The 26,923-nt window shown below is 48.0% G+C and overlaps 1 protein-coding gene across 1 annotated transcript in view; it reads right to left on the bottom strand.

Moving 5' to 3' along the window:
- SOD1 (superoxide dismutase 1) overlaps positions 1-26,923 on the bottom strand; it is an 82,720-nt gene that overhangs the window by 51,468 nt on the left and 4,329 nt on the right. The window contains exons 2-3 of the mRNA XM_078658399.1: positions 24,151-24,244; positions 14,935-15,004 (exon numbers count right to left, since the gene is read on the bottom strand). Of these exons, the coding sequence (XP_078514525.1) occupies positions 14,935-15,004; positions 24,151-24,244 (164 nt within the window). The remainder of the gene's footprint in view (positions 1-14,934; positions 15,005-24,150; positions 24,245-26,923) is intronic.

Raw genomic sequence — 26,923 nt, 5'->3', positions numbered from 1 at the left:
GGCATTGCTCTTGACATTATATTTATTTATGTTTTTTTAACATAAATAAATGGCATTGCCATTTACAATGCCACTAGCTTTATCTCTCGCAAATGACACACACAAACACACACAGAGCCCCCCCACACACACACCCATACAGAGCCCCCCCACACACACCCACACAGCCCCCCACACACACAGCCACACAAAGCTTCCCACACACACAGCCACACAAAGCTTCCCACACACACAGCCACACAAAGCTTCCCACACACACAGCTACACAGAGCCCTCTACACACACCCACACAGCACAAGCAAGCAACAGGGGCACACGGCATTGACGGACATGCCCCTCATCCAATGGCTAGGCTCCATTTACGGACACGAATCCCTACAACCACCTCTGCACACACTCAATGACACTACACAACATTTATACATGCAGGACATGTAGTAACTGGGACTGAATCAAGAGCAAGCCAGGGCACAGAAACCCCTGGCTTTCTTCAACAAAGGGTTCTATATTCAATGCAAAAAACAGATAGTTTACTAATATCACCATAGTTAAAAATACCTTTACCAGACTCCAAACAAAACCTAGCCTCGCAACTACATATGTACACATCCCAAGACATCCACCTCACTTTACTGAACTACACAGCAAAAACAATCATCATACATTCATTTCCACGAGCAACACACATCAATAACAAGGACAATACACTGCACCACACACACACACACACACAATAGTGCCACCCAGCACTCCAACTTGCACCACATCCTATCAAACTGAATGGCCAAAGCCAAACCAACATGACAAATGGCCAGGTGGAAGAAAGCATTTAATCGGCACCCAGTGCTGTGCACTTTGGAAATTTCACCAGGAAGGCAGGATGTCTTTAAAACACTGATCACAGCTCCTTGTGGACACATACTGAAAACGTATTCACAACACAAGATACAAACACTTGAGCATTCTTGCATTGCAACACCAGACCATGTCTGCAGGTAAAGCTCTGCTCAACTAAAACACAGTAGAACTACATCAAACTTCCTGAAGGTACTAAACTTTCCCCAACTTCACATATCATGGGGTATTCTACCATAAAGCCTCTAGTGACAAGGCACTGTTCTTTCTCAGTTCTCAACAACAAATGCATAAACAAACTATGTGTATCTCTCGTGATGGGATACTAACATTCCCTACACCCATGACATTTGGACATGTACAGCCAGCAAGATGGGCACTACACACTCTTCCCTCAAACTTTTAACTAAAGTCCATGTGGAGTTGAAAGTAAACGTTCACTCTGTATTCTAAAAACAACCTACAAGCTCACAATTTAAACTTTCCACCCTGTCCATTCAGCACACCATAAACAAACTGCAATACCCAATTAAATTGTAACGTTCATAAACGTGCTAACCAGTACATATACAACCAATAATGTGTAAATGTCACAAGGCAATATTAATCGCCCATTGTTTCCTAAACTAATTAACATCACTTGGAAAACAAGGCACATTTTGTAACAGAAGCACGTAAAATAATACCCCATGAAAGCCACACAACCCTGTTGATTAATTTACTGAATGTCAAATTTTAACTGACACTGGACAAATTACCGGGCAGGCGATGTTTTGTTTTCTTAAGTTGCCAGGACATAGTACACTCTCAAACAATACACTCATTTCTATCGCCAATGCCCTACTTCTTTTTCTAAATTAACAAAAAGACATTGGACAGTCTTTCTTCAATGTTTCCGGACTTATCCCTATCAAACATTAGCTTACTATTCTCCTTCGTGAATTCGAAGTCTATGTAGCCAGTGCCACCACTCTAACACCCATAATATTGGAAAGTCTCTCTTAAGAGCAAGTTGCACTGATGAAGCCCAAACATCACACCCTCTTCCAGTGCCGACTGCCTCGAGCTGGAGAGGAAAGTTCACATTTACTGGGTGCTGCGCATTAATACAAGAACTTTGGTCCAAAGACTTAAGCATACAGCTAGCACGAACCACGTTATCTCCTATGGTCACTGTGTAAGACACCACAAAATATGCAGAATGCACACTGGACCCTTAAAAGCGATGGACTAAGCTGTACGTTTGTCATCTTAAATGAGGAATCATACTTCGCGCTCACCAACGCTGCTCCTTATGTTGCATGTGTTTTTACCTGAAGTTTCATGTGTCATTTCAAATGGAAAAAGAAATGTAAACGAAATATCTATCTTGCCTCTTTCCTACTGTCCTTATAACACTGTATCCTTAGCATTGGCCTTGAGCTTAGAACTATTCACTGGGACACATCACCTTGTTTTACAACTTAATCAACTAGGCTCATTGTCCTTGTCAGAGCTTGCCTAATATACTGACTGGACTCCTGCTCAGCAACTTGAGCCAACAACACTTGCCAGTAGATGTGAGTGTAAGCACCTCCAAACCAGACGTTCATTGTCACATGGCCATCTTACTACACACAACATACCCTCTCCTCCACCAAACCGCCATCTGAGTATTGCTGCATTTTCATGCAGCTCCTTTAAGAACTTGTTGCCAAAATGTTGTAGTTAAGAGGACAGGATCTACACACAAGAGTCAGGTGCCACTTAGGTAGGAAGTACGTTCTTTATTTAATTTAGGTCCATAAGTTACATGAACATGTCAAGGATCCATTCCCCCTCAACATTCCAGGCATCAGCGCGGAGGGAATGAGGACAAACATAATACTACATAAAATAACCCCACTAACCTGCCCTAAAAAAGGTGATCACAAGCACCAGAAAGCAACAGTAGTAAAACAGAGGGCCGCAGAGGGCCGGCAGGGGTGATTAATGAAGTCCCTGGACAATTGGCAGCTGTTGGTAAAGTTAGCAAAAGGTTCCAAGTGACACTTAGTTTTGTTTTTGAGGGGTGATTTAGGTTAATCCACTTGCGCTCTGGCTAAGTACCACAATCGTATAATTCTAATAAAAAAATAATAAAAAAGTATAAATTCCAGAATGTAGAGAGCGGTGTTTGGCTGAAAAGCCAAGACTTAACAGAAGGGAACATTCCGAACGTATTAATTCAACAACTTTGCAGTCCTCCCCGTTGCCCACCATTTACAATGTTGTTTTGCACAACTTTAACGTGCACATGGTGCAGCAGTTCAATGCCCGTTCCATACACTGAGGGGCCTTTACGTCCACGTAGATAGATAGACCCGTTAACACACAGTAACATTTGGCGACGGTGGTGTGATTTTGAAAAACATAACTGAGTGGGAGGTGTTTTCACACTGGCGAAGACTGTAGTGAGTTCAACTTTAACCGCGACAAGGCTAAATGAAAACCATTTGATGTTTTCAAAACACGAGTACCCCGCCTGGATCGGGTCTGGTCAGCATGTATGATCTCGGAGTCCTACGTTATGTACGTCACTCCCACCCCAATGGAGCTCGATGATTGTTATCAATCGTTACTTCTTTTCCATCTGTAGCAAAGTGACCTCCACGGATTAAAAAAAAAAAAAGGAACTCTTATGCACTTCGCCCCCAAACAAGCACCCCAAATTATCCTCTGTTGCCGAGACATGAGGCACCTTGAGCCGGCGCCACGCTAGGCCGCTTTTTTTTTTTTTGTCAACCATCAGCGGATCACGCCACGCTTCCCCTACAACCCGCACACACAACCATACAAGCCACATACACAGCAACGGCCTTTGTGGCGCCCGAGCCCCGGAAACAGGCACCGCATAGGCCGATAAACAGGAAATCGCTAGGGTGGATGGCGGGTTCCGGGGGAAGTTGAATTATTTTTTACTAGCAAAGAGATCAACTTCCACATCCGGTACGGGCCAGAGAGGCACAGAGCGCCGACACTGACCTGGAAAAGCTTGGGGTCTACGTCCCGACTCTTGTCGTGCTGCCAGCAGAAGGTCTGCCAGGCGTGTAACGGCAGTTCCAGCGCTGACCCTTAGAGTAAAGCAAGCAGATTTTCCGAAAATGCCGTCCGATGGGCGCCTAAAATCTTAGAGTATAGTCCCATATGCCGAACGCAGGGGAAGAGAGGAGGGAAAAAAAAACCAAAACAAATCAAATCGACTCACCTGCACCTTGCGACGGCGGCACTTCTCCGGTCTCCCTCTTCGGCATGGGAGACCGGCAACGTCCTCCGCATCTCCCGGGGTTCCCTCCAGGCCACGGGAGCCCCGCGGGCGCCGCCATAGTGCTTGCAGTCTTCCTCTCCTTCTTCCCCGGGCTGCGGGGGGCGGGCACTTCCGGCCGGCCGCGCTAGGATTGGCCGGCCGGCCAGTCACGGGGTTAGGAGAGACGCAGAAGTGCCGGCAATGCCGGACCAGACACGGGGGCGTTCCCGGCGTCGCGTGACGTCGGCAAAAGGAAAAGAATGTCAGGAACGCCCCCGTGTCTGGTCCAGCATTGACGGACAGGCCCCTCGTCCAATGGCAAGGCTCCGTTTACGGAGCCAGCCAATCAATGACGAGGGCCGAACCAAAGCCACACTACAGTTCTCAACAGGATTTCGCCTGCGCGAAAAGCTGCGCAGAGCGCAGCTTTCGCTAGGCAAAACCTAAAAATAGGCAGCATATAGTCCCAAACATAAGCCCCCTTAAAATGAATATTACATTTACAGAGCACAAAGAGGCACCCTTGCAGATCATTCAAGTTTTTACGTTCCCATATTTCCCTGCCTCTCTATTTAAGGTTAGTTTGCATTTGTTCATGTTCTCTCCTACTTTCCTCTATTGATCTCTGTCTGTTCGTTCATCCCTACGTTTCCCTTAACAACACTTTCTGCCTCCATGACCTTCGCTCTGTTTTGGCCTTTGTGTTACCCTTGCCTTTTGTGATTTCTTTCTGCCGTTAACGCTTATTTTGCCATCGTGTTTTTCCTTTTTTTACACCTTTCTCACACTTCTATTAACTTAAGTCCTCTCTTTTCCTCAAAATTTAGCAACTAATAAATGTCTGCGCCACACATGCCTTGGTTTGTTTACTTTCATGTGACGTGCTGTTCTTCTCATATTGACCCGGCCCTCTTCTCTCTCTGTTTTCCGTCTGCCCTTTCACCTCACCTACAACACTGCAGCCTGCATGAATATTCTCTGTTTTACCAGAACACCCTTAAGTACATCCTTTAATTTCCCGCGCTCCTCGTATAGCTCTGTGGCAGCGTGCGCCTGCTGCAGTCGCGTGGGGCAAGTTCTCAGTGCAGCCTGATAGCTTCACTTCGCCGGGTGTGCAGACTGCACGAATATTGGCTGTTTTGCCAGAACACACTGAAGTGCCTCCTTTGATGTCCCGCGCTCCTCGTATAGCTCAGTGGCAGCGTGCGCCTGCTGCACTCGCGTGTGGCAAGTTGTAAGTGCAGCCTGATATCTTCACTTCACCCAATTTGAATAAAAGAGGGGACTGTCTCAGCATTTTATCCTTTTTATGTGGATAAAAGAAAAATAATTTTTTCATTGCGAAAATATCTGTTAAACTGTAACATATTGAAAGGAGGAGAAAACAGCAACACTGAACTACTGCAATGGGTCTGCACTACTGCACACTGTAATGTCGTTCTTGTGAGTGTAAGAAGCTTGCACAGCTGCTCCCTAAGATGTCAACTGCCTGTAGTCTCCTAGTGGATGTGCGAATTTTGCACTACTGCTGCCTGATCTATTCTGCAGTGCACTGCCTTGCACCACTGCTGCTTGTGATGTCTTTCTTGGGAGTGTGAGAAGCTTGCACATCTGCTGCCTGTGAGTATGAGAATATAGCATTGTGCATCTCTGTGCTATTCCTGTTTTTCATTGTTGCAAATGTGGAAGTTTGCAGCTCTGCTGCCTGTAGTCTCCTTGTGATTGTGAGAAGCTAGCACTGCTGCTGTTTGTAATGTCGTTCTTGTGAGTGTAAGAAGCTTGCACAGCTGCTCCCTAAGATGTCAACTGCCTGTAGTCTCCTAGTGGATGTGCGAATTTTGCACTACTGCTGCCTGATGTATTCTGCAGTGCGCAGCCTTGCACCACTGCTGCTTGTGATGTCATTCTTGGGAGTGTGAGAAGCTTGCACATCTGCTCGCCGGGTGTGCAGACTGCACGAATATTGGCTGTTTTGCCAGAACACACTGAAGTGCCTCCTTTAATGTCCCGCGCTCCTCGTATAGCTCAGTGGCAGCGTGCGCCTGCTGCACTCGCGTGTGGCAAGTTGTAAGTGCAGCCTGATATCTTCACTTCACCCAATTTGAATAAAAGAGGGGACTGTCTCAGCATTTTATCCTTTTTATGTGGATAAAAGAAAAATAATTTTTTTATTGCGAAAATATCTGTTAAACTGTAACATATTGAAAGGAGGAGAAAACAGCAACACTGAACTACTGCAATGGGGCTGCACTACTGCACCCTGTAATGTCGTTCTTGTGAGTGTAAGAAGCTTGCACATCTGCTGCCTGTAGTTTCTTTGTGAATGTGAGAAGCTTGCACTGCTGCTTCCAGTGGTCTCCTTGTGGGTGTAAAAAATTGCACAGATGCTGGCTGTCATTTCCTTCTTGTGAGTGGGAGAAGCTTGCACCTCAACTGCCTGCGGTCTTTTTGTGAGTGTAAGAAACTTGCACAACTGCTACTTGTGATGTGCTTCTTGTGAGTGGGAGAAGATGGCATCAGAGCTGCCTGTGGTCTCCTAGTGGATGTGAGAATTTTGCACTGCTGCTGCCTGATCTATTCTGCAGTGCACTCCCTTGCACCACTACTGTTTTTTATATCTTTCTTGCGAGTGTGAGAAGCTTGCACATCTGCTGCCTGTGAGTATGAGAATATAGCATTGTGCATCTCTGTGCTATTCCTGTTTTTCATTGTTGCAAATGTGGAAGTTTGCACCTCTGCTGCCTGTAGTCTCCTTGTAATTGTGAGAAGCTAGCACTGCTGCTGTTTGTAATGTCGTTCTTGTGAGTGTGAGAAGCTTGCACAACTGCTACTTGTGATATTGTTCTTGTGAGTTGGAGAAGATGGCATCTGAACTGCCTGTGGTCTCCTAGTGGATGTGAGAAGCTTGCACATCTGCTGCCTGTGAGTATGAGAATATAGCATTGTGCATCTCTGTGCTATTCCTGTTTTTCATTGTTGCAAATGTGGAAGTTTGCAGCTCTGCTGCCTGTAGTCTCCTTGTGATTGTGAGAAGCTAGCACTGCTGCTGTTTGTAATGTCGTTCTTGTGAGTGTAAGAAGCTTGCACAGCTGCTCCCTAAGATGTCAACTGCCTGTAGTCTCCTAGTGGATGTGCGAATTTTGCACTACTGCTGCCTGATCTATTCTGCAGTGCGCAGCCTTGCACCACTGCTGCTTGTGATGTCATTCTTGGGAGTGTGAGAAGCTTGCACATCTGCTGCCTGTGGTTTCTTTGTGAATGTGAGAAGCTTGCACTGCTGCTTCCAGTGGTCTTCTTGTGGCGCTGCAGTCGCGTGGGGCAAGTTGTCAGTGCAGCCTGATAGCTTCACTTCGCCGGGTGTGCAGACTGCACGAATATTGGCTGTTTTGCCAGAACACACTGAAGTGCCTCCTTTAATGTCCCGCGCTCCTCGTATAGCTCAGTGGCAGCGTGCGCCTGCTGCACTCGCGTGTGGCAAGTTGTAAGTGCAGCCTGATATCTTCACTTCACCCAATTTGAATAAAAGAGGGGACTGTCTCAGCATTTTATCCTTTTTATGTGGATAAAAGAAAAATAATTTTTTTATTGCGAAAATATCTGTTAAACTGTAACATATTGAAAGGAGGAGAAAACAGCAACACTGAACTACTGCAATGGGGCTGCACTACTGCACCCTGTAATGTCGTTCTTGTGAGTGTAAGAAGCTTGCACAGCTGCTGCCTAAGATGTCAACTGCCTGTAGTCTCCTAGTGGATGTGCGAATTTTGCACTACTGCTGCCTGATCTATTCTGCAGTGCACTGCCTTGCACCACTGCTGCTTGTGATGTCTTTCTTGGGAGTGTAAGAAGCTTGCACATCTGCTGCCTGTAGTTTCTTTGTGAATGTGAGAAGATTGCACTGCTGCTTCCAGTGGTCTCCTTGTGGGTGTAAAAAATTGCACAGATGCTGGCTGTCATTTCCTTCTTGTGAGTGGGAGAAGCTTGCACCTCAACTGCCTGCGGTCTTTTTGTGAATGTAAGAAACTTGCACAACTGCTACTTGTGATGTGCTTCTTGTGAGTGGGAGAAGATGGCATCAGAGCTGCCTGTGGTCTCCTAGTGGATGTGAGAATTTTGCACTGCTGCTGCCTGATCTATTCTGCAGTGCACTCCCTTGGACCACTACTGTTTTTTATATCTTTCTTGCGAGTGTGAGAAGCTTGCACATCTGCTGCCTGTGAGTATGAGAATATAGCATTGTGCATCTCTGTGCTATTCCTGTTTTTCATTGTTGCAAATGTTGAAGTTTGCAGCTCTGCTGCCTGTAGTCTCCTTGTGATTGTGAGAAGCTAGCACTGCTGCTGTTGGTAATGTCGTTCTTGTGAGTGTGAGAAGCTTGCACAACTGCTACTTGTGATATTGTTCTTGTGAGTTGGAGAAGATGGCATCTGAACTGCCTGTGGTCTCCTAGTGGATGTGAGAAGTTTGCACTGCTGCTGCCTGATGTATTCTGCAGGGCTCCTCTGTCTCATCATCCTTCTTGACTATGCAAAGAACAGCTGCCTGGCACTGAAGCCTGATCTGTGCTAATGTAATATGCAGGGCTGCTCTGTGTCTTCATCCTTCTTGCGTCTGCAAGAAGCAGCTGCCTTGCACCACAGCTGCTTGTGATGTCTTTCGTGCGAGTGTGAGAAGCTTGCACGTCGGAGTTGGAGAAGATGGCATCTGAGCTGCCTGTGGTCTCCTAGTGGATGTGAGAAGTTTGCACTGCTGCTGCCTGATGTATTCTGCAGGGCTCCTCTGTCTCATCATCCTTTTGGACTTTCCTCTCGGTTAATAACGCATTAGGGTAACTGAAAGGGCCGCAGAAGGAGGCAGCATCTCTTGAAATAGGTATCTGGGTGTCCTGTTGAGATAATAGATTATGGAGAATTCTATTACAGGGCGCCTGCTTTGCAAATCCCACCCTGGCCTCTTTCAGTGAGTTATCACTGTTTCCATCTGCAGAAGCAGCCCCCCACTCCCTTTTATCTCGGAGTCTGCCAGGCTTTTCAAGACCACCATAAACAGTGCAGCCTCAAACACGTGACTTCACTCTAGCCGTCTAGTTCACTTTGTGTGCCCATACCATGTCCGCCGCTCACCCTCCTCCACTGTCACACTCACGGCCATTGCCGTTCCTTGTTGCCTTGCCGGTCTTTCAGTTAATAGGCGCTTCCAACTTTTTCCCTCAGCGAACTAGCATCCACCTGGAAACTTTCCAGAGAGGCCATGGACTGTATGGGCTTGGAACCATTTGGCGGTTATACAGCAGCGAGGGAAACTGTGCCTGTTCTGTTATGTATTAGTGAAGTGGCTGCATCAGACAGGGTTCAGAAAGTTCAAAATGCCTAAACTTCATTAGAAATTACGGAAATCACTCTGCTCACCCTGCATACTCGCACTCTGCTCACCCTGCATACTCACACACTGCTGACCCTGCACACTGACACACTGCTGGCCCTGGACACCCGTATACTGATCACCCTGTATACTCGTATACTGATCACCCTGCATACTCGTATACTGATCACCCTGCATACTCAAACACTGCTCACCCTGCATACTCACACACTGCTGACCCTGCACACTCACACACTCCTGGCCCTGGACACCCACATACTGATCACCCTGCATACTCGCACTCTGCTCACCCTGCATACTCGCACTCTGCTCACCCTGCATACTCGCACTCTGCTCACCCTGCATACTCGCACTCTGCTCACCCTGCATACTCGCACTCTGCTCACCCTGCATACTCGCACTCTGCTCACCCTGCATACTCGCACTCTGCTCACCCTGCATACTCGCACTCTGCTCACCCTGCTCACCCTGCATACTCGCACTCTGCTCACCCTGCTCACCCTGCATACTCGCACTCTGCTCACCCTGCATACTCGCACTCTGCTCACCCTGCATACTCGCACTCTGCTCACCCTGCATACTCGCACTCTGCTCACCCTGCATACTCGCACTCTGCTCACCCTGCACACTGACACACTGCTGGCCCTGGACACGCGTATACTGATCACCCTGTATACTCGTATACTGATCACCCTGCATACTCACACTCTTCTCACCCTGCATACTCACACTCTGCTCACCCTGCATACTCACACTCTGCTCACCCTGCATACTCACACTCTGCTCACCCTGCATACTCACACTCTGCTCACCCTGCATACTCGCACTCTGCTCACCCTGCATACTCGCACTCTGCTCACCCTGCACACTGACACACTGCCGGCCCTGGACACCAACGTACTGCTCACCCTGCATGCTCACACACTGCTGACCCTGCACGCTCACACACTGCTGACCCTGCACGCTCACACACTGCTGACCCTGCACACTGACACACTGCCGGCCCTGGACACCAACGTACTGCTCACCCTGCATGCTCACACACTGCTGACCCTGCACACTCACACACTCCTGGCCCTGGACACCCACATACTGATCACCCTGCATACTCGCACTCTGCTCACCCTGCATACTCGCACTCTGCTCACCCTGCATACTCGCACTCTGCTCACCCTGCATACTCGCACTCTGCTCACCCTGCATACTCGCACTCTGCTCACCCTGCATACTCGCACTCTGCTCACCCTGCATACTCGCACTCTGCTCACCCTGCATACTCGCACTCTGCTCACCCTGCTCACCCTGCATACTCGCACTCTGCTCACCCTGCATACTCGCACTCTGCTCACCCTGCATACTCGCACTCTGCTCACCCTGCATACTCGCACTCTGCTCACCCTGCATACTCGCACTCTGCTCACCCTGCACACTGACACACTGCTGGCCCTGGACACGCGTATACTGATCACCCTGTATACTCGTATACTGATCACCCTGCATACTCACACTCTTCTCACCCTGCATACTCACACTCTGCTCACCCTGCATACTCACACTCTGCTCACCCTGCATACTCGCACTCTGCTGACCCTGCACACTGACACACTGCCGGCCCTGGACACCAACGTACTGCTCACCCTGCATGCTCACACACTGCTGACCCTGCACGCTCACACACTGCTGACCCTGCACGCTCACACACTGCTGACCCTGCACGCTCACACACTGCTGACCCTGGACACCCACATACTGATCACCCTGCATACTCGCACTCTGCTCACCCTGCATACTCGCACTCTGCTCACCCTGCATACTCGCACTCTGCTCACCCTGCATACTCGCACTCTGCTCACCCTGCATACTCGCACTCTGCTCACCCTGCATACTCGCACTCTGCTCACCCTGCATACTCGCACTCTGCTCACCCTGCATACTCGCACTCTGCTCACCCTGCATACTCGCACTCTGCTCACCCTGCATACTCGCACTCTGCTCACCCTGCATACTCGCACTCTGCTCACCCTGCATACTCGCACTCTGCTCACCCTGCATACTCGCACTCTGCTCACCCTGCATACTCGCACTCTGCTCACCCTGCATACTCGCACTCTGCTCACCCTGCATACTCGCACTCTGCTCACCCTGCATACTCGCACTCTGCTCACCCTGCATACTCGCACTCTGCTCACCCTGCATACTCGCACTCTGCTCACCCTGCACACTGACACACTGCTGGCCCTGGACACGCGTATACTGATCACCCTGTATACTCGTATACTGATCACCCTGCATACTCAAACACTACTCACCCTGCATACTCACACACTGCTGACCCTGCACACTGACACACTGCCGGCCCTGGACACCAACGTACTGCTCACACTGCACACTCACACACTCCTGGCCCTGGACACCCACATACTGATCACCCTGCATACTTACATACTGATCACCCTGCATACTCACACTCTGCTCACCCTGCAAACTCGCACTCTGCTCACCCTGCATACTCGCACTCTGCTCACCCTGCATACTCGCACTCTGCTCACCCTGCATACTCGCACTCTGCTCACCCTGCATACTCGCACTCTGCTCACCCTGCATACTCGCACTCTGCTCACCCTGCATACTCGCACTCTGCTCACCCTGCATACTCGCACTCTGCTCACCCTGCATACTTGCACTCTGCTCACCCTGCATACTTGCACTCTGCTCACCCTGCATACTCACACACTGCTCACCCTGCACACTCACACACTCCTGGCCCTGGACACCCACATACTGATCACCCTGCATACTTACATACTGCTCACCCTGCATACTCACACTCTGCTCACCCTGCAAACTCACACTCTGCTCACCCTGCATACTTGCACTCTGCTCACCTGCCCTCAGCGAACTAGCATCCACCTGGAAACTTTCCAGAGAGGCCATGGACTGTATGGGCTTGGAACCATTTGGCGGTTATACAGCAGCGAGGGAAACTGTGCCTGTTCTGTTATGTATTAGTGAAGTGGCTGCATCAGACAGGGTTCAGAAAGTTCAAAATGCCTAAACTTCATTAGAAATTACGGAAGTCTGGGAATGTGCATCAGTCTTGCAGTCAACAGCCTGTTCTAGAAACTGTGGGGCAGTGAAGTTTTTAAAAATCTGATTACGTAGACAACGTCTCTCTCCTCCGTGTTCTGGATCATTGAACTGAAACCTACACACATTCAAACAACGGACGGACACACTCCCCTTCCCAGACCCTAAAAATAAACAGTCAGCACACCATCGCTCATTATTCTTACAGACTGTCACGCAGAGGCAGAAAAAAGACACCCCGTAGCAACTTAAAACAAGAACTACAGCGTGGACGAGCATGTATGAGTCATCTTCTGTGAGCCTCGCCTGCTGCCTCTCGTCATTTAACATTGAACGCGCTCACCGCTGTGAACGCGTTCGCATCATCTGGCTTGCATTACACGGGCACTCTGACAGCTCGTAATTAAGATTAATCACTCTGCCATGCTCGCTCTCGCAGACAAAATGCCACATCGGGCACGCGTACATTACTTACAGCCTATCACTTCAAGGCTACTACATACACAGCACAGGGAAGACGAATCACTGACCAGATGCCAGAAAAAGCAAAGGAATGTGTGGAATTCCTCTCACCAAGGCCCTTCTTCTTCTTCTTTTTTTTCTCCTTTAACATTAGTTCTCTAACTCCTCCCCTTTCAGGGGAAGGAGTCCGAGCCCTAAAAACATTTAAAAATTGGCTGCTATGGCGCTCATGGGCGTGCCACAAGGATCTTCACTCAGCCCCACTCTCTTCAACGTATACATGAGCCCCCTCGCGACCATCGCACAACCTCAACATCATCTCCTACGCTGATGACACTCAAATGATCCTCGCACTCACCAAAGACCCGAACACCGCCAAAACCAACCTACATGAAGGAATGAAAGAAGTAGCCGAGTGGATGAAACACAGCCGTCTGAAACTGAACTCTGACAAAACAGAAGTCCTTATCTTAGGCACCTCCCCTTCCGCCTGGGATGACTCTTGGTGGCCAGAAGCCCTTGGAAAAGCACCCACCCAGACCACGCACGGAACCTGGGCATCATCCTGGACTCCTCACTCTCGATGAACAGACAAGTCAACGCCGTTTCATCTTCGTGCTTCAACATTCTTCGCATGCTCAAAAAAACATTTCGCTGGATCCCCACCGAAACTAGAAAAACGGTCACCCACGCACTGGTCACGAGCCGCCTGGACTACGGTAACACCCTATACGCCGGAACCACCGCAAAACTTCAGAAAAAACTCAAACGCATCCAGAACGCTTCAGCCAGACTCATACTAGACATCCCGCGTAAAGACCACATTTCTAGTCACCTGAAAAACCTCCACTGGCTCCCCGTCAATAAGAGAATAACATTCCGCCTCTTAACCCACGCACACAAAGCACTTTACGAACTCGGACCCGAATGCCTCAACACACGACTCTCCTTCTATACCCCCTCCCGCCAGCTACGCTCCTCCAACCAAGCCCTTGCTGCCGTACCCCGCATCAACAAAACCACCATGGGAGGTAGATCCTTCTCCTACCTGGCAGCTAAAACCTGGAACTCACTCCCCATTCACCTGCGCCTCACTCAGAACCACCTATCATTCAGAAAGCAACTTAAAACTTGGATATTCGACAAGTAATTCCACACCCTCCTCAAGCGCCTTGAGACCCTCTGGGTATGTAGCGCGCTATATAAATTATTTGACTTGACTTGACATGGGAAAAAGTTAGCAGACAATGGAGGCTCAAGTTGGAGTCCTAAAACAATGTTTTAATACACCCTCCTCGAATTTGCTCAAATCATTGCGTTAGAGGGGTAACTTACACTTCTTTATAATCTATCACATCAAACTTGAGGGGTATGGGCTTTTGGTGGGCTCTATAAAGATTTTCCAAATCAAACCATGTGATCTACCACATATGCTGTAAACTGAAAATGTTACTTACCCGTAACAAACAATTTGCTGCTACTCGTTTAACAGATTCAGTTGTGTCGGCCCACTAATCCGGATAAAGGAATTTAGATGGATCTCCGTTAGCAACAAAACTTAGTATTCAGGTACACTAATCACTCAATCCGGATACAAATTGGGTTTTGGGGAGAACATGATCAAAAGTCGTTCAATACCTGCTTGACACACAAAGCGTATTTTTTTGAATTTTTTTTTTTTTATCACACATCCAAACATCCTGTAATACACCTAACACTACATGACAGATGTACGACAAAATAACAGAAATACATGACTAGCAAAGTAACGCATAGCTTAATTTCATTTTGTGCAGCTTTGCAAGATCACTTCAGCTGGAGGAGGAGAGTACAGTTATTTACAGAACATAGGCTGCTGCAGAGATTACAAAGAAGACACTTACCGGACTGCATCCCCAGGTGCACCATGGGTTTTGTCTTCTGGGTTGAAGTGCGACCCTGCGCTCATGCAGCCTACAACAAATCATAAAGGACAGAAAAGAAAATAACTAAAATGTAAGGTATCGATAAATGAAAGAAAACCGGCAAAGCTCTACTTTTCACATCACGAGTAACGATGTTCAGGCTGCTAGACAACTTTGGAAATATTAACGAGACTACCTCCCGCACAGCTTGCATCATTAAGAGTGACTGCAGGCACATTAACACAGGCGTACAAGTCTGTAGCACTAAGGATACGTAAACCGTGGTAATCCCTTGCATGGGAATACACTAGATTCTCGAGTTTAACTGGAAGGTCTAATGGCATTAATGACATAACGTATTTTACTTACAAATTGTTATTTTACAGCACTTCAGTTTGAGACTATGTACATTGCATTTGTTTATTATATGCAATTCTATCCAATAGCCAACAGTTTCCTATGCCCATCTTCTCTGGGTTATTTAATGTGCTTTTAGTAAATTAAACACTTCTATGTGTGTTTAGGCCTACTAGTAATGATGTCTTGGTCATAAATCTGATTGAATTTTACAGGGGTCTTCGATGGGTTATATAAAGTCAGGGAACGATTTGATTTAGCACGACAATCTCGATCTTCTCCTCGAGCATGTTACGTTATGTACATAAGGCCCTACATTTTACTAGTTCTGGTAAACTTTACTTCGGTGGTAGGGCTTAGACTGATTCGGCAAACTTTGTAATTCCAAAATCTCCAAAGTAACTAAAAATGTGTTTGACCAATCAATATTTATTACTACTCAACTGCCCTCGGAATGAACACCATCAGCATAATGTTGTGGCACTTGTATCTACGTATAAGGCTACATGCAGTCCTATTATCCAGTAGTCGGCTGGCTAGTGAGCGGATAGTCAATTCAGCACAAAAGGTTCAACTCCTCAACTACAGGGAGGCTTCGCAAATAAGGGCTACTCGGTCTTAGAGAAGTGCTTTAAAATCAGGCGGTACTAAATTCCCCACAACAGACCACAGTCTTCTGATAAGCAGGTTTTAAAGCTAGAGAGCCAGAGAGGGAGAAATACAGAGGCACATGGAGACAGGCAGAGTGGAGAAGATATGGAGTAAGGAAGAGCGAGAGAGGCAGAGACTGAACAGACACAAGCAGACAGGCAAGCAGACTGAGCGACAGACTTTAAGAGAACATTCTTTAGACTTTACAGTGTTTGTGTCTGAGATCTATGCAATAGTCACCGGGGGAGCTATTGACAGGACAGGGGTACTATCTAGTCCTCCATTTCTCTATTAATGAAGGTACCTTTCCCTTGGGCAGAGGCTAAATCAAATTATAACAATGTTAGAAAAGGACTACAATTATGGGGCCAGAAACAAAGGCCATCAGCCATGCAGGCACAAAATGTCATGCTCGGAGAGCACTGCATTTTAGGTAAATCTTGATGTCTCCAAAATGGTGCTCCAGGAAGTACCTGTGACACTGCCATTCACCTCGAGTTTGAAGTCATGTCACACTAACTTATGGTGGTGGCCTTCCTTAGCTAAGATTAGTGCCTCAAAATACCACCAATAACATAGCAGATTTGGATTAGAAAACCGAACAAAACATTTTAAAGGTGCAACATGCTCGAGCACCTTGTCTTGATGCATGCGTGGAGGCCCCCAATCCCAAACAACGTCGAGAGCATTCTACTCTGGCTGGTTCCCAGCCTTGTCATGATCAAGGCAAATAAAAGATGAGGAGCTTGGACCAATGATGCCATCTTCTCAGGGGTGGGGGCAGGGCAGAACAGGAGATTAAAATAATTGTGAGATGGCAAGCTAAGGCACCAAAAAGGCCCCTTCGAGGCACTCTGTGCACAATACTAAACTACCCAACTTTCAACCTTAATTGAGAAACTATTCGGAGGAAAAATTACAATACATACATAATACTGAGAAAACATTACCACCATATCCTTGTCTAGCTACTGCATCGTCAGAGAAATGTTTCATTGCAAACTCCTCCTTACGGTATGCAATCTAATAAAGGCCTTGTTGGCAGCTCTTGGGACACCAAGAGGTGAATGCAAACCAAGCACCTTAAAAAATAAATAAAGACAGAGCTAAGTTAACTTTGACCGAGTCAAGCTTCTCATTTAGATTTACAGCTGCTCTGATCCACTTGCAACTAGGCCAGCTTCGAGATCCCAGTGTACTGAAAAGATCCACATAGAAATTGACATTTTTCTAAACTCTGGAACTCTCCCTCTAGACTCATGAACATCCATGTTGACTGTTTTCTACAATGACTTCCACTACAAGGGCAAAGGGTATTTTTACACAATCCGTTCAAGGTAAAACATGTTCTTTGGGGCCAACCAGTATAGAGGAAAATGACATACAGGTGGTATTTGTCTCTGGTTCACAATTCTCATGAGTTAAGCCAAGCCTCCAAGATTCTTAGTAATTCACTTGCGAATTAAACAGTAAATATGACAGCCTTTCATTGCATATCAAACAAGAAAAGAGGGACTGTTGGCGCATATAAGTCCAGCATACACACACCTAGATATCGGTTTAACAATAAAGGTATGCAGTTCCTAGAACATATAGAACAGGAAAGAGGACTGGTCGGTGTGGGTTAATGTCCCAAAAAGGGGAGGAGTCTCCCACCTGTGGGACTAGGGCCCTCACACTCAGCTGGGTGTCATGCTTCATCGTAGGACTTGCTCCTAGTCAGGTCGGTGCTATAATGCCTGACGGGCACCCAATGAGGAGCTCTTTATCAGAGATCTTTTATTCCCAATGCCGTTTGGTGCGTGTGTAGGGCCTCACAGTGTAGAGAAGTGTAAAAGGTGGGGGTGCAAAGTGGAGGTGAAAATACTAAACGTGAATGTAGTGGTACTCAAAATTTTAATCGGCGAATCCAAAAATCTCAGTTAAAAAACGATTTGGTCTAGTGTCCTAACAAAGCAGTGTTTTTTAGTAATACCAAATGATTTGATCATTTTATTGGAGTGTTCGATCTTTTCCATGCATAAGAAAAAAAAATTACAAATGTAAATTGTGTAACTAATATTTCATAACCGCTTCGCAACCGGTTTTAGGGTAATGAATAACCTTGACAATAATTCTAAGTGATAGTGCTTTGATAATTTTGTAGATGTTTTATGACTTGTGCAATTATGTTTTATCCATTTATGTGAATCATTAACCTTGCACAATCACGATTAGTAAATAACTTATAAAAATTATATTTCCCAGATTTCATCTGGTTAGGGACTAAACACAATTACTTCTGCCACCTACCTTCACAGCACCACAAGAGTACAGACTTTTGAGATCTGGCAAATGCACTCTACGGTAGCCAAACTGTACATCAAGGAGGCCCTTCCATCTTGCCTTGATTGATTAATTTATATTGCTGTTGTGAGGTCAGCTCAAGAGTGCAAATCCACCTGCCACTATACCAATCTTTAAGCAAATCAGTCAAATGCACACCAATTGTAAACCAACTTTTGAAGAACGCTCACAGGCAAAGTTTAGGGTGCAACCCTGGTGTGCAAATATAATCCTGAATACGCGGATGGTGTGCACCTTGGGACTGTTGCACATGTGGGCATCAGCTTATTCAGGACTATCCCAATCTTGTCAGCTGATTTCTTTCAGTGGACTGAGGGAGAGAACTCCATTGTCAGACAAAAGTCAAGGCATTGTTAGACGAGACAAAGTCTCAATTTTATGCCAGAATCATAAGGGGTTAATCCCAGAAGTGTATCAAGCCAGCTGTGAGTGTCGAAGAAACAAGTCAAGGCCTTGATCAAGCTTCTTAAATAACTTCTTGGTTGGCCTGGGGAAGTAGACAAGGAGGATAAAGTTAAGGTGATAGCAGAATGAAGGAAATTACATAATACCAACAAGAGGGGATGATCTCAGATTGGTTTGAGGAGGTCAAGTGTGTCCTGTTTTCTCTTGAACAAAATCACTACCGATCAGCAAGAGGTAAAGTGGAATGAGTGATGGTAATGTGGATTATAGAAGTAGTCACTGATATTAATATAGGTTTCCATGGTGGTATTGAAGTCAGACTTGGGATTGTAAATAACATGCATAATGATGGAAATAGTCTAATAAAATGTGTGTCAAAAGGCGGGGTTATTGGTGCAGGGTTGTGGATTTGCAAGCTGTGGGTGGAGGGTAGAATGCAAAACCTGAGCAGGTATAAGGGAGAAAGGGGTACTGTCTGCTTCGCGAGGGAGGCTCAGGGTACAGTGTTTATATTCGCACCAGTGGAAAATATTCACAACACAACTATAACAGAAAAAAATGAATACGAATTTGAATGCCTACGAAAAGCCACTCACGTAAATTCACGGTAATCACAGATCAGCTTTAATAGGTCCAATAAAACCAGCCACAATTTAAGCTTCTGTCATGAACTACTGTTCTCTGCTCCATGCACATTCAGTGATGAAGAAAAACTACCTTGATCTGAAGGATTTCAAGTTGGAGGTCCTGCTTGTGTGGCCGGTGGACTCGGACCTCTTATTTCATCAACCACAATAAGAGAAGCCTGGTTTCTTAATCAGCAAGTCAATGATCTGTGTGTTACTGCCAATTAAGAACTCTCCCTCACGTCAATAATGAATGCAGCCATTTAATCTACCTAGCATACAAAGCGCCTCTGAAGTAACAGCTCTCCTACAGATGTTGAACGAGATTTTTCTGGTACTAGCAGGAGTCACGTTTACATTAATACTGATGCAAAGATTGCAGTTAAAGCAGTGGCGGCTCCTCCGGTAAGGCAGAGGAGAGTCGCCCCACTGCTTTGCAGCAGTGAATGAAATGAAAAATAAAGTAATACCTTGAGGTTGCCATTTTATTTGTTCCTGCTGCAGCAGTATGGGGGTCGGCTGCTCTGCTCACACTGAAGTGCGCATAACGCTTTGGCCGGCCATCTCTGGTCGGCCAGTCATGCTCACTTAGCATGTTCTCCACCCAGGATGTTCGCCACCCCAGCTGCAGAACATGCCCATGCCCCCAGGCCCTGTCTGCGCGCCGAACTACCACACTCAGACCAATCACAATGCTGCAAAGTAGCGTTGGAATTGGCTCTGGGGAGTCTGGCTGCTTCCTGTCCGGAGAAGGACGACGTGGGAAAGAGCGGCGAGGCTAATGTGTTTTTTTTACACCACCGATCCATGCCTGCCGCCACTGTGTTAACATTTCAAATAACTTGCAGCAGATCCATAACAAAGCTTATCTAATGTCTGCTTTAAAAATGCTCAGGGATAGAATTAACTCCTTCCAAATTCTGTAGATCAATCAATCAATCAATCAGAGCATTTATATAGCGCACTACTCACCCGGAGGGTCTCAAGGCGCTAGGGGAGGGGGGGTCCGCTACTGCTCGAACAGCCAGGTCTTGAGCTGCTTCCTGAAGGCAAGGTGGTCCTGGGTCAGGCGGAGGTGGGTCGGGAGGGAGTTCCAAGTCTTGGCGGCCAGGTAGGAGAAGGACCTTCCTCCTGTGGTGGCTCTTCGGATGCGGGGGACGGAGGCGAGGGCGTGGCCGGTCGAACGAAGCTGGCGTGTGGGGGCGTAGAAGTTGAGGCGGCTGTTGAGGTATCCTGGGCCTTGGTTGTGTAGGGCTTTGTGTGCGTGGGTGAGGAGACGGAAGGTGATTCTCTTGTTGACCGGGAGCCAGTGCAGATCTCTCAGGTGTCCGGAGATGTGGCTGCGTCGGGGGATGCCCAGGATGAGTCGTGCAGAGGCGTTCTGAATCCGCTGGAGTCTCTTCTGGAGTTTGGCGGTGGTTCCGGCGTAGAGGGAGTTGCCGTAGCCCAGACGGCTGGTGACGAGGGCCTGGGTGACCGTCTTCCTGGTCTCGGTGGGGATCCACCGGAAGATCTTACGTAGCATGCGCAGGATGTTGAAGCACGACGAGGAGATGGCATTGACTTGTCTGGTCATGGAGAGGGAGGAGTCCAGGATGAAGCCCAGGTTGCGTGCGTGGTCTGTTGGTTTGGGTGCGTTGCCCAGGGCGGGGGGCCACCAGGAGTCGTCCCAGGCGGAGGGTGAAGATCCCAGGATGAGGACTTCCGTATTGTCCGAATTCAGTTTCAGGCGGCTGTTCATCATCCACTTGGCTACGTCTGTCATCCCTTCGTGTAGGTTGGCGGTGGCGGGGTCGTTGGTGAGGGAGAGGATCAGCTGGGTGTCGTCGGCGTAGGAGATGTTGTGTTGGCGTGCGATGGCTGCGAGGGGGCTCATGTAGACGTTGAAGAGGGTTGGGCTGAGCGAGGAGCCTTGGGGAACGCCGCAGATAACTTCGGTGGCTTCTGATCTGAACGGGGGGAGGCGGACTCTGTGTCCTTCCGGCGAGGAATGAGATGATCCATTCCAGTGCCTTCTCCTGGATTCTGACGTTGCTGAGGCGCCGCACTAGGGTACGGTGGCAGACAGTGTCGAAGGCCGCGGAGAGGTCTAGGAGGATGAGGGCCGCTGTTTCTCCGTTGTCGAGCAGGGCTCGGATGTCATCGGTGGCTGCGATCAGGGCGGTCTCGGTGCTGTGGTTGGCCCGGAAGCCAGACTGCGAGAGGTCGAGGGATCCGTTAGTCTCGAGGAAGGCGGTCAGCTGCTTGTTGACGGTCTTCGATGAATTTTGCAGGAAACGGGAGCAGCGAGATGGGGCGGTAGTTCTTGAGGTCGGTTGATGGCTTCTTTAGTAGAGCGCCGAGTTCGGCGTGCTTCCAGCTCTCCGGGAAGGTAGCGGTGTTGAAGGAGGTGTTGATGATGTCCCGCAGGTGGGGTGCGAGGACAGCGTTGGCCTTGTTGAAGACGTGGTGAGGGCAGGGGTCGGTCGGAGATCCGGAGTGGATGGAGTTCATCGTGCGGATGGTGTCTTCGGTGCTGATCGGGGTCCAGGCGCGGAGGGTGGTGGTGGGGGGCGGTGGTTCAGTCGTGGCGTGCGTCGGTTGAGTGCTGAAGCTGTTGTGTATGTCCGCGATCTTGTTGTGGAAGTAGGAGACGAGGGAGTTGCAGAGGTCTTGCGAAGGGGTGATGTTGTTTCCGGCGTTGGGGTTGAGAGCTCTTTAACGATGTTGAAGAGTTCCTTGCTGTTGTGTGCGTTGTTGTCCAGTCGTTCCTTGAATGCAGTTTTCTTGGTGGCGTGGATCAGTTGGTGGTGTTTTCGGGTGGCGAGCTTGAGGGCAGTCATGTTGCTCGGTGTTGGGTCTCTGCGCCAGGCTTTCTCGAGGGCTCGGCAGTTCTTCTTGGAGCTCTTGAGTTCGTCGGTGAACCATGGGGCTTTCTTGCTGCCGGGTCTGCTAGGCGGGGTCTTCAGAGGGGCGAGGTCGTCTGCGCAGTTGCTGATCCACTTCGTGAGGTTGGTGGCCACCTGGCTTGGGTTAGTTGCGCTGGTGGGAGGGTTCATGCTCAGGGAGGTCGCGAGCTGTCGGCTGTAATCTTGTTCCAGCTTCTGCGTGCAACCTGTTGGTGGTGGTGGATCGTGGTCCTTCTGAAGCTGAAGTGGATGCAGCTGTGGTCCGTCCAGTGGAGTCCGGTGGCGTGGCTGAAGGTGATGTCCTTGCTGGATGAGAACACGGGGTCGAGTGTTTGTCCGGCGTAGTGGGTGGGGGTGGTCACCAGCTGCTTGAGACCGAGGTTGGCGAGGTTGTCCAGCAGGGTGGTGGTGTTGCGGTCATTGTTGTTCTCCAGGTGGAAGTTGAGGTCCCCGAGGAGGATGTAGTCAGTGGAGAGGAGGGCGTGCGGGCTGATGAAGTCGGCGATGTCTTCGCTGAATTGTGTGCGTGGTCCTGGGGGTCTGTAGAGGAGGGTGCCTCTGAGGGTGGTCTTGATGTGGATCTGGAAGTGCAGGTGTTCGGCGGGAGCGAGGGTGTCGTCGGTGTTAGTCGTGATGCGGATGGTGTTCCTGTGGATGATGGCGATGCCTCCTCCTGTCTGGTTGAAGTGGTCCCTCCGGATGATCTTGTAGCCGTCCGGGATGGCGATGGCGGGCGCTGAGGAGGCGTTCATCCAGGTTTCCGTGAGTAAGGCGACGTCTGGGGCTGTGGTGTCGAGCAGGTTCCAGAGCTTGACGGCGTGTCTGTGGATGGAGCGGGTGTTGAGCAGGATGCACTTGAGGTGGTTGCTGCTGGTGCTCGGCTTGGTCGGTGCTGGTGTAGTGCAGGTCCGGATGCAGGTGAACTTGCAGGAGTGGCAGCAGAAGGGTCCGTGGGTGCATCTCGGGGTGGCTCGATAGCAGCCCGGGATTCGGCCGGCGTTGAGTGCGTAGAGTTCGGTGGCGTCGTAGGTCCGGCGGGTGGGCTGGTGTCTGCGGGAGACAGGGGTCCTGGCACTGGGCGCGGGCCAGGCGCGGACGGGCTTGCCTTAGGCGCGCGTCCGCTGCGCGGCCTCCATATGAGTGGGAGAGGGAGGGAGGAGCAGCTGGGAGGTGGCAGCGGGGCGGCCAATAGGGTGTGAGGGGGCGGAGCTACGGGACGCGGCGGCCAATAGGGTGCGAGGGGGGCAGAGCTACGGGACGCGGCGGCGGGAAACGGGCGGCGAGGGGGAGACGCGGGGAATGATAGAAGAAAAAAAAGGGACACAATCTGGGCACCAAAGGAAGGGGGAACAATCAAGGCAGCAACATACACAGGTACAGTGGGGGAGAATCACTCACTCGTGGGTACAGAAGAGAAGGAGGGCACAGTCACTCTTAACGCAGGCAGACACAATGCAGCAGCGGTCAGTGGTCACACATGGGGCTGCGTGGCGGTGAGGGGAGCGACCTGCCTGGTAAACCGGGCCAGACCACACCCTGTTCAAAATCATGTGCATAAATCATAACACTCTGCAGAGACAGGCACCATCCTAGCTCTCCAGAGAGTTCCTGAGCAGCAAGCCAAAAAAATTCTATCATCCATCTCCCTAAACCAGCAGGCTGTCTGCGAGTCCCAGTGCATTCGCTTTGGCAGAAGATCGCTGCATTACTAAAGTTCTTTCCTTTGAAATTATATACTTCATTTTTTTTTTTAAATAAACCTGGCTGCTTGAAATTCAGGTGAGTGCACACGATCCACCTGTTCCGCCCTGCATGGTGATCCTAGAAATCTATACTCTTCTTGCTCTGCATTATTGTAATCCATTACTCTTAAATTGTTGAAACTAGTAATAAAACAGACTGGATTGTGATTTTAACATTACCATTTGTGTTATCGCCAAAAGCATGGACGTGGAAGCCATGTTTGCCGGGAGTCAATCCCTGAATATTTCCTTCAACTGTAACTGGTCCACCCGCCTGAAGAAAAAGAGAAAAAAAGTGTCAATCGTTACTAGTCTCAAGCCTCTTCATTGTCACTATTGATAACCAGTCTGTCTAGGCACGCTGTAATAAACGTCATACTATTGCAAATCGAGAAAACAAAAAGCATTTACAAGGCACCAGAAAACCGAGGTGCCCCACCACAGCTCCAGCTGAAAGGTATCGTTTGAGTGGATGGCCAACTAAATTTGCCCTTTTTTCGGTGCAGCTGTAAATACTTCACCTTTAATTCGTAACATTCAAACCACAGTCTTCAGATGCACAAGAGTTTTTATCCCAGTCAAAGGCATACAGGAGAATGTGACCCTAAAATGTAAATAGTGCAGAATTCAGCTGAGAAATGAATGGTTGCAAGGGGCAGTCTAGTTCAGAGAGCTTGTGTAGAGTAAGAAACAGGCAACGATTAACAGGACATGAGAAAGAAGACTAATGTTACAAACCGGTATGGTAAATTGAGTCATAAGAATTACAGCGTTCCCTTCAGTAGGCGGTCCATACTCAGTGCTGCACAGTGATCCACTTTAGAACAAAACAAGTAACACTGTTAACAAATGTACAGCCATATTCCTCCAGCAACAGGCACCCCCTCGTTTGTGTGGATCAGGCCATGAGCCAGAACACAGGAGAGGCAGGAATGACATTATGTGGCGACTACCCCCTTCACTGGGCCCATCCTAATAGCGCATCTATACTACAACCTACCACCTTGTGCACATCATATAATACAGCCACGCACAGGTAGGTATACATCAGACGTAGCAGTCGGCATCAGATGCAGACTTTAGATTCTCTTCAGACACATGACTGGAAAAAAACAGTCTTTATTTGCAAGTCAATAAAACAGTTACACATGAATAATACTGATGAAAAAATAAAAAAGGTATGAAACTATATAAAATAACAGCAATTTGTTCCTTTTGGTGCTAGTTGTTGGTAGAAAAGCTAAAAGATATACTAATCATAGAAGTAACGAAAACTTCTCACAATGGGTAGAAAAGTTAACTTTATTCAAGAATACAAACACAGGTTTTTTTCACGGCCCCACTATCTACAGATGGGGGTGTGGAGTTCGATGCAAATTTTGAAACAGGAGTTTGGATCACTGGGCTGGTTCTGCTTTTTAAATGACCAAATGCTACAAAGTTTGTGCTTGGCTTCCTGCATTCAACATTTTAAACAGAGGTCTAAAACATCTGCACTTTGCCATAGCCAGCCACTTGGGGAACTTCATACCATGCCTCGTTTAAGAGGCTGCATCATCCTTGCTTTGATAACTGTTAGGACGTGGGCTCGAGTAGGTCCTGAAATCATTTTCAGTTATTAGTAAATAGCAATAATGGCACTTTAGATTTAAAAAAAATGCCAAATAATAGCAATGTCCTCAAACTAGACAATGGGTACTCACAAACATTTGCCATGGGCCACAAAGTTTGGTCTGTGATGTGACAGAGGGCCATATTGATGCTAGAGGGGTGGTGGTCTGGCGGGGGAGCAGGCGGTAAGATGGGTGTAGGAGAAGCAGAGCATATACATCTGGTGGCTGAATTGCACAATGTGAACCCAGTAAACCAGTGATTAATCCAAGCTTCCCCACTTTACCAAATTGGGTCATCCTAGGTAAATGATTTATTTCACTTTTCTTCCTTTTTCTTAATTATCACATATAAGAAGACCTTGCAATACATTACTTCAGGATGTGTGCTGTAGAAAACCTCCTGTGTTTGATTTAATAAACTATAATGTTGTTCATGTATAATAGTAACTTAAGCCACCCTACCAGTGCACATAACTGAAGAGCCTCGTGTTCATTATTGGCATTTTTGTCTGTGAGTGTGAGTGTGTGTGTGATGGATGAAGAGGTTCCAAAAGTTAAGTGGTGCATGACAATCTAATTACTTCCCTTCTTTAACTTCAATTATCCTTTAAATAAAAGGTGTGTCGGTTTATTTCCCAATTATAAGGTTTGTGCTTATAGTCAAGTGAACAACCACCAAGTGCTGATGTTGATCGGGGACTGCAAATATAGGTCAGGAGGGCCGCATGCGGCCCCTAGACCGTACTTAAAGTATTCCTGAACTAGACTCAAATACTACAGACCGGTACTTTTTCTTCTGTCACAGCGTTTAAGAGTCTCTTACCTGCCCGTCTGTTTTGGCGTTTGATTCAGAGAGGAGTAAAACAGCAGATACAAGTGAGCTTTGCCCATGGCCTGACCAAAGATGCTACATACAGGTTATAGTAAGCGTGACAAAAAGGACCAGTTTCAACCAGTGATTTGTGACAAACCTCATTTAACCTGGACCCATTTAACTAAGTGTAAAGCCTGGACTGCCCAAAAATTACGTGGGATCCCTTGTAAGTGAGAGTGCTGCTCAAAGGTGAGATCAGCTGGGAGCTTTCTTCAAAAAAAGTAAAAGGACAAAGAAGGGCATCTATGTGGAAGATGCAGCTGCATAATGGGACTGGGATTGACCCAAGTCCTGGCTGGGGAAAGGATGAAGTCCGTTTCCTAATGCAATCTGCGCCCATTTGCCCTAGATAATGTCCAAGCAGTATTAGAGGACAGAGTGACAGTGAGGAAGCAGTTTGGATTTTGAGAAGGTAATGCACTTTGAGTCCTGCCCGACCGGGGCTCCAAGCTCCACTCCCCTTAAG

Source organism: Lissotriton helveticus, chromosome 8, assembly GCF_964261635.1.
Source record: "Lissotriton helveticus chromosome 8, aLisHel1.1, whole genome shotgun sequence".
Lineage (NCBI taxonomy): Eukaryota > Metazoa > Chordata > Amphibia > Caudata > Salamandridae > Lissotriton > Lissotriton helveticus.
The sequence above is the reverse complement of the archived record's forward strand: the minus strand, read 5'-3'. Positions and strand labels throughout refer to the sequence as shown.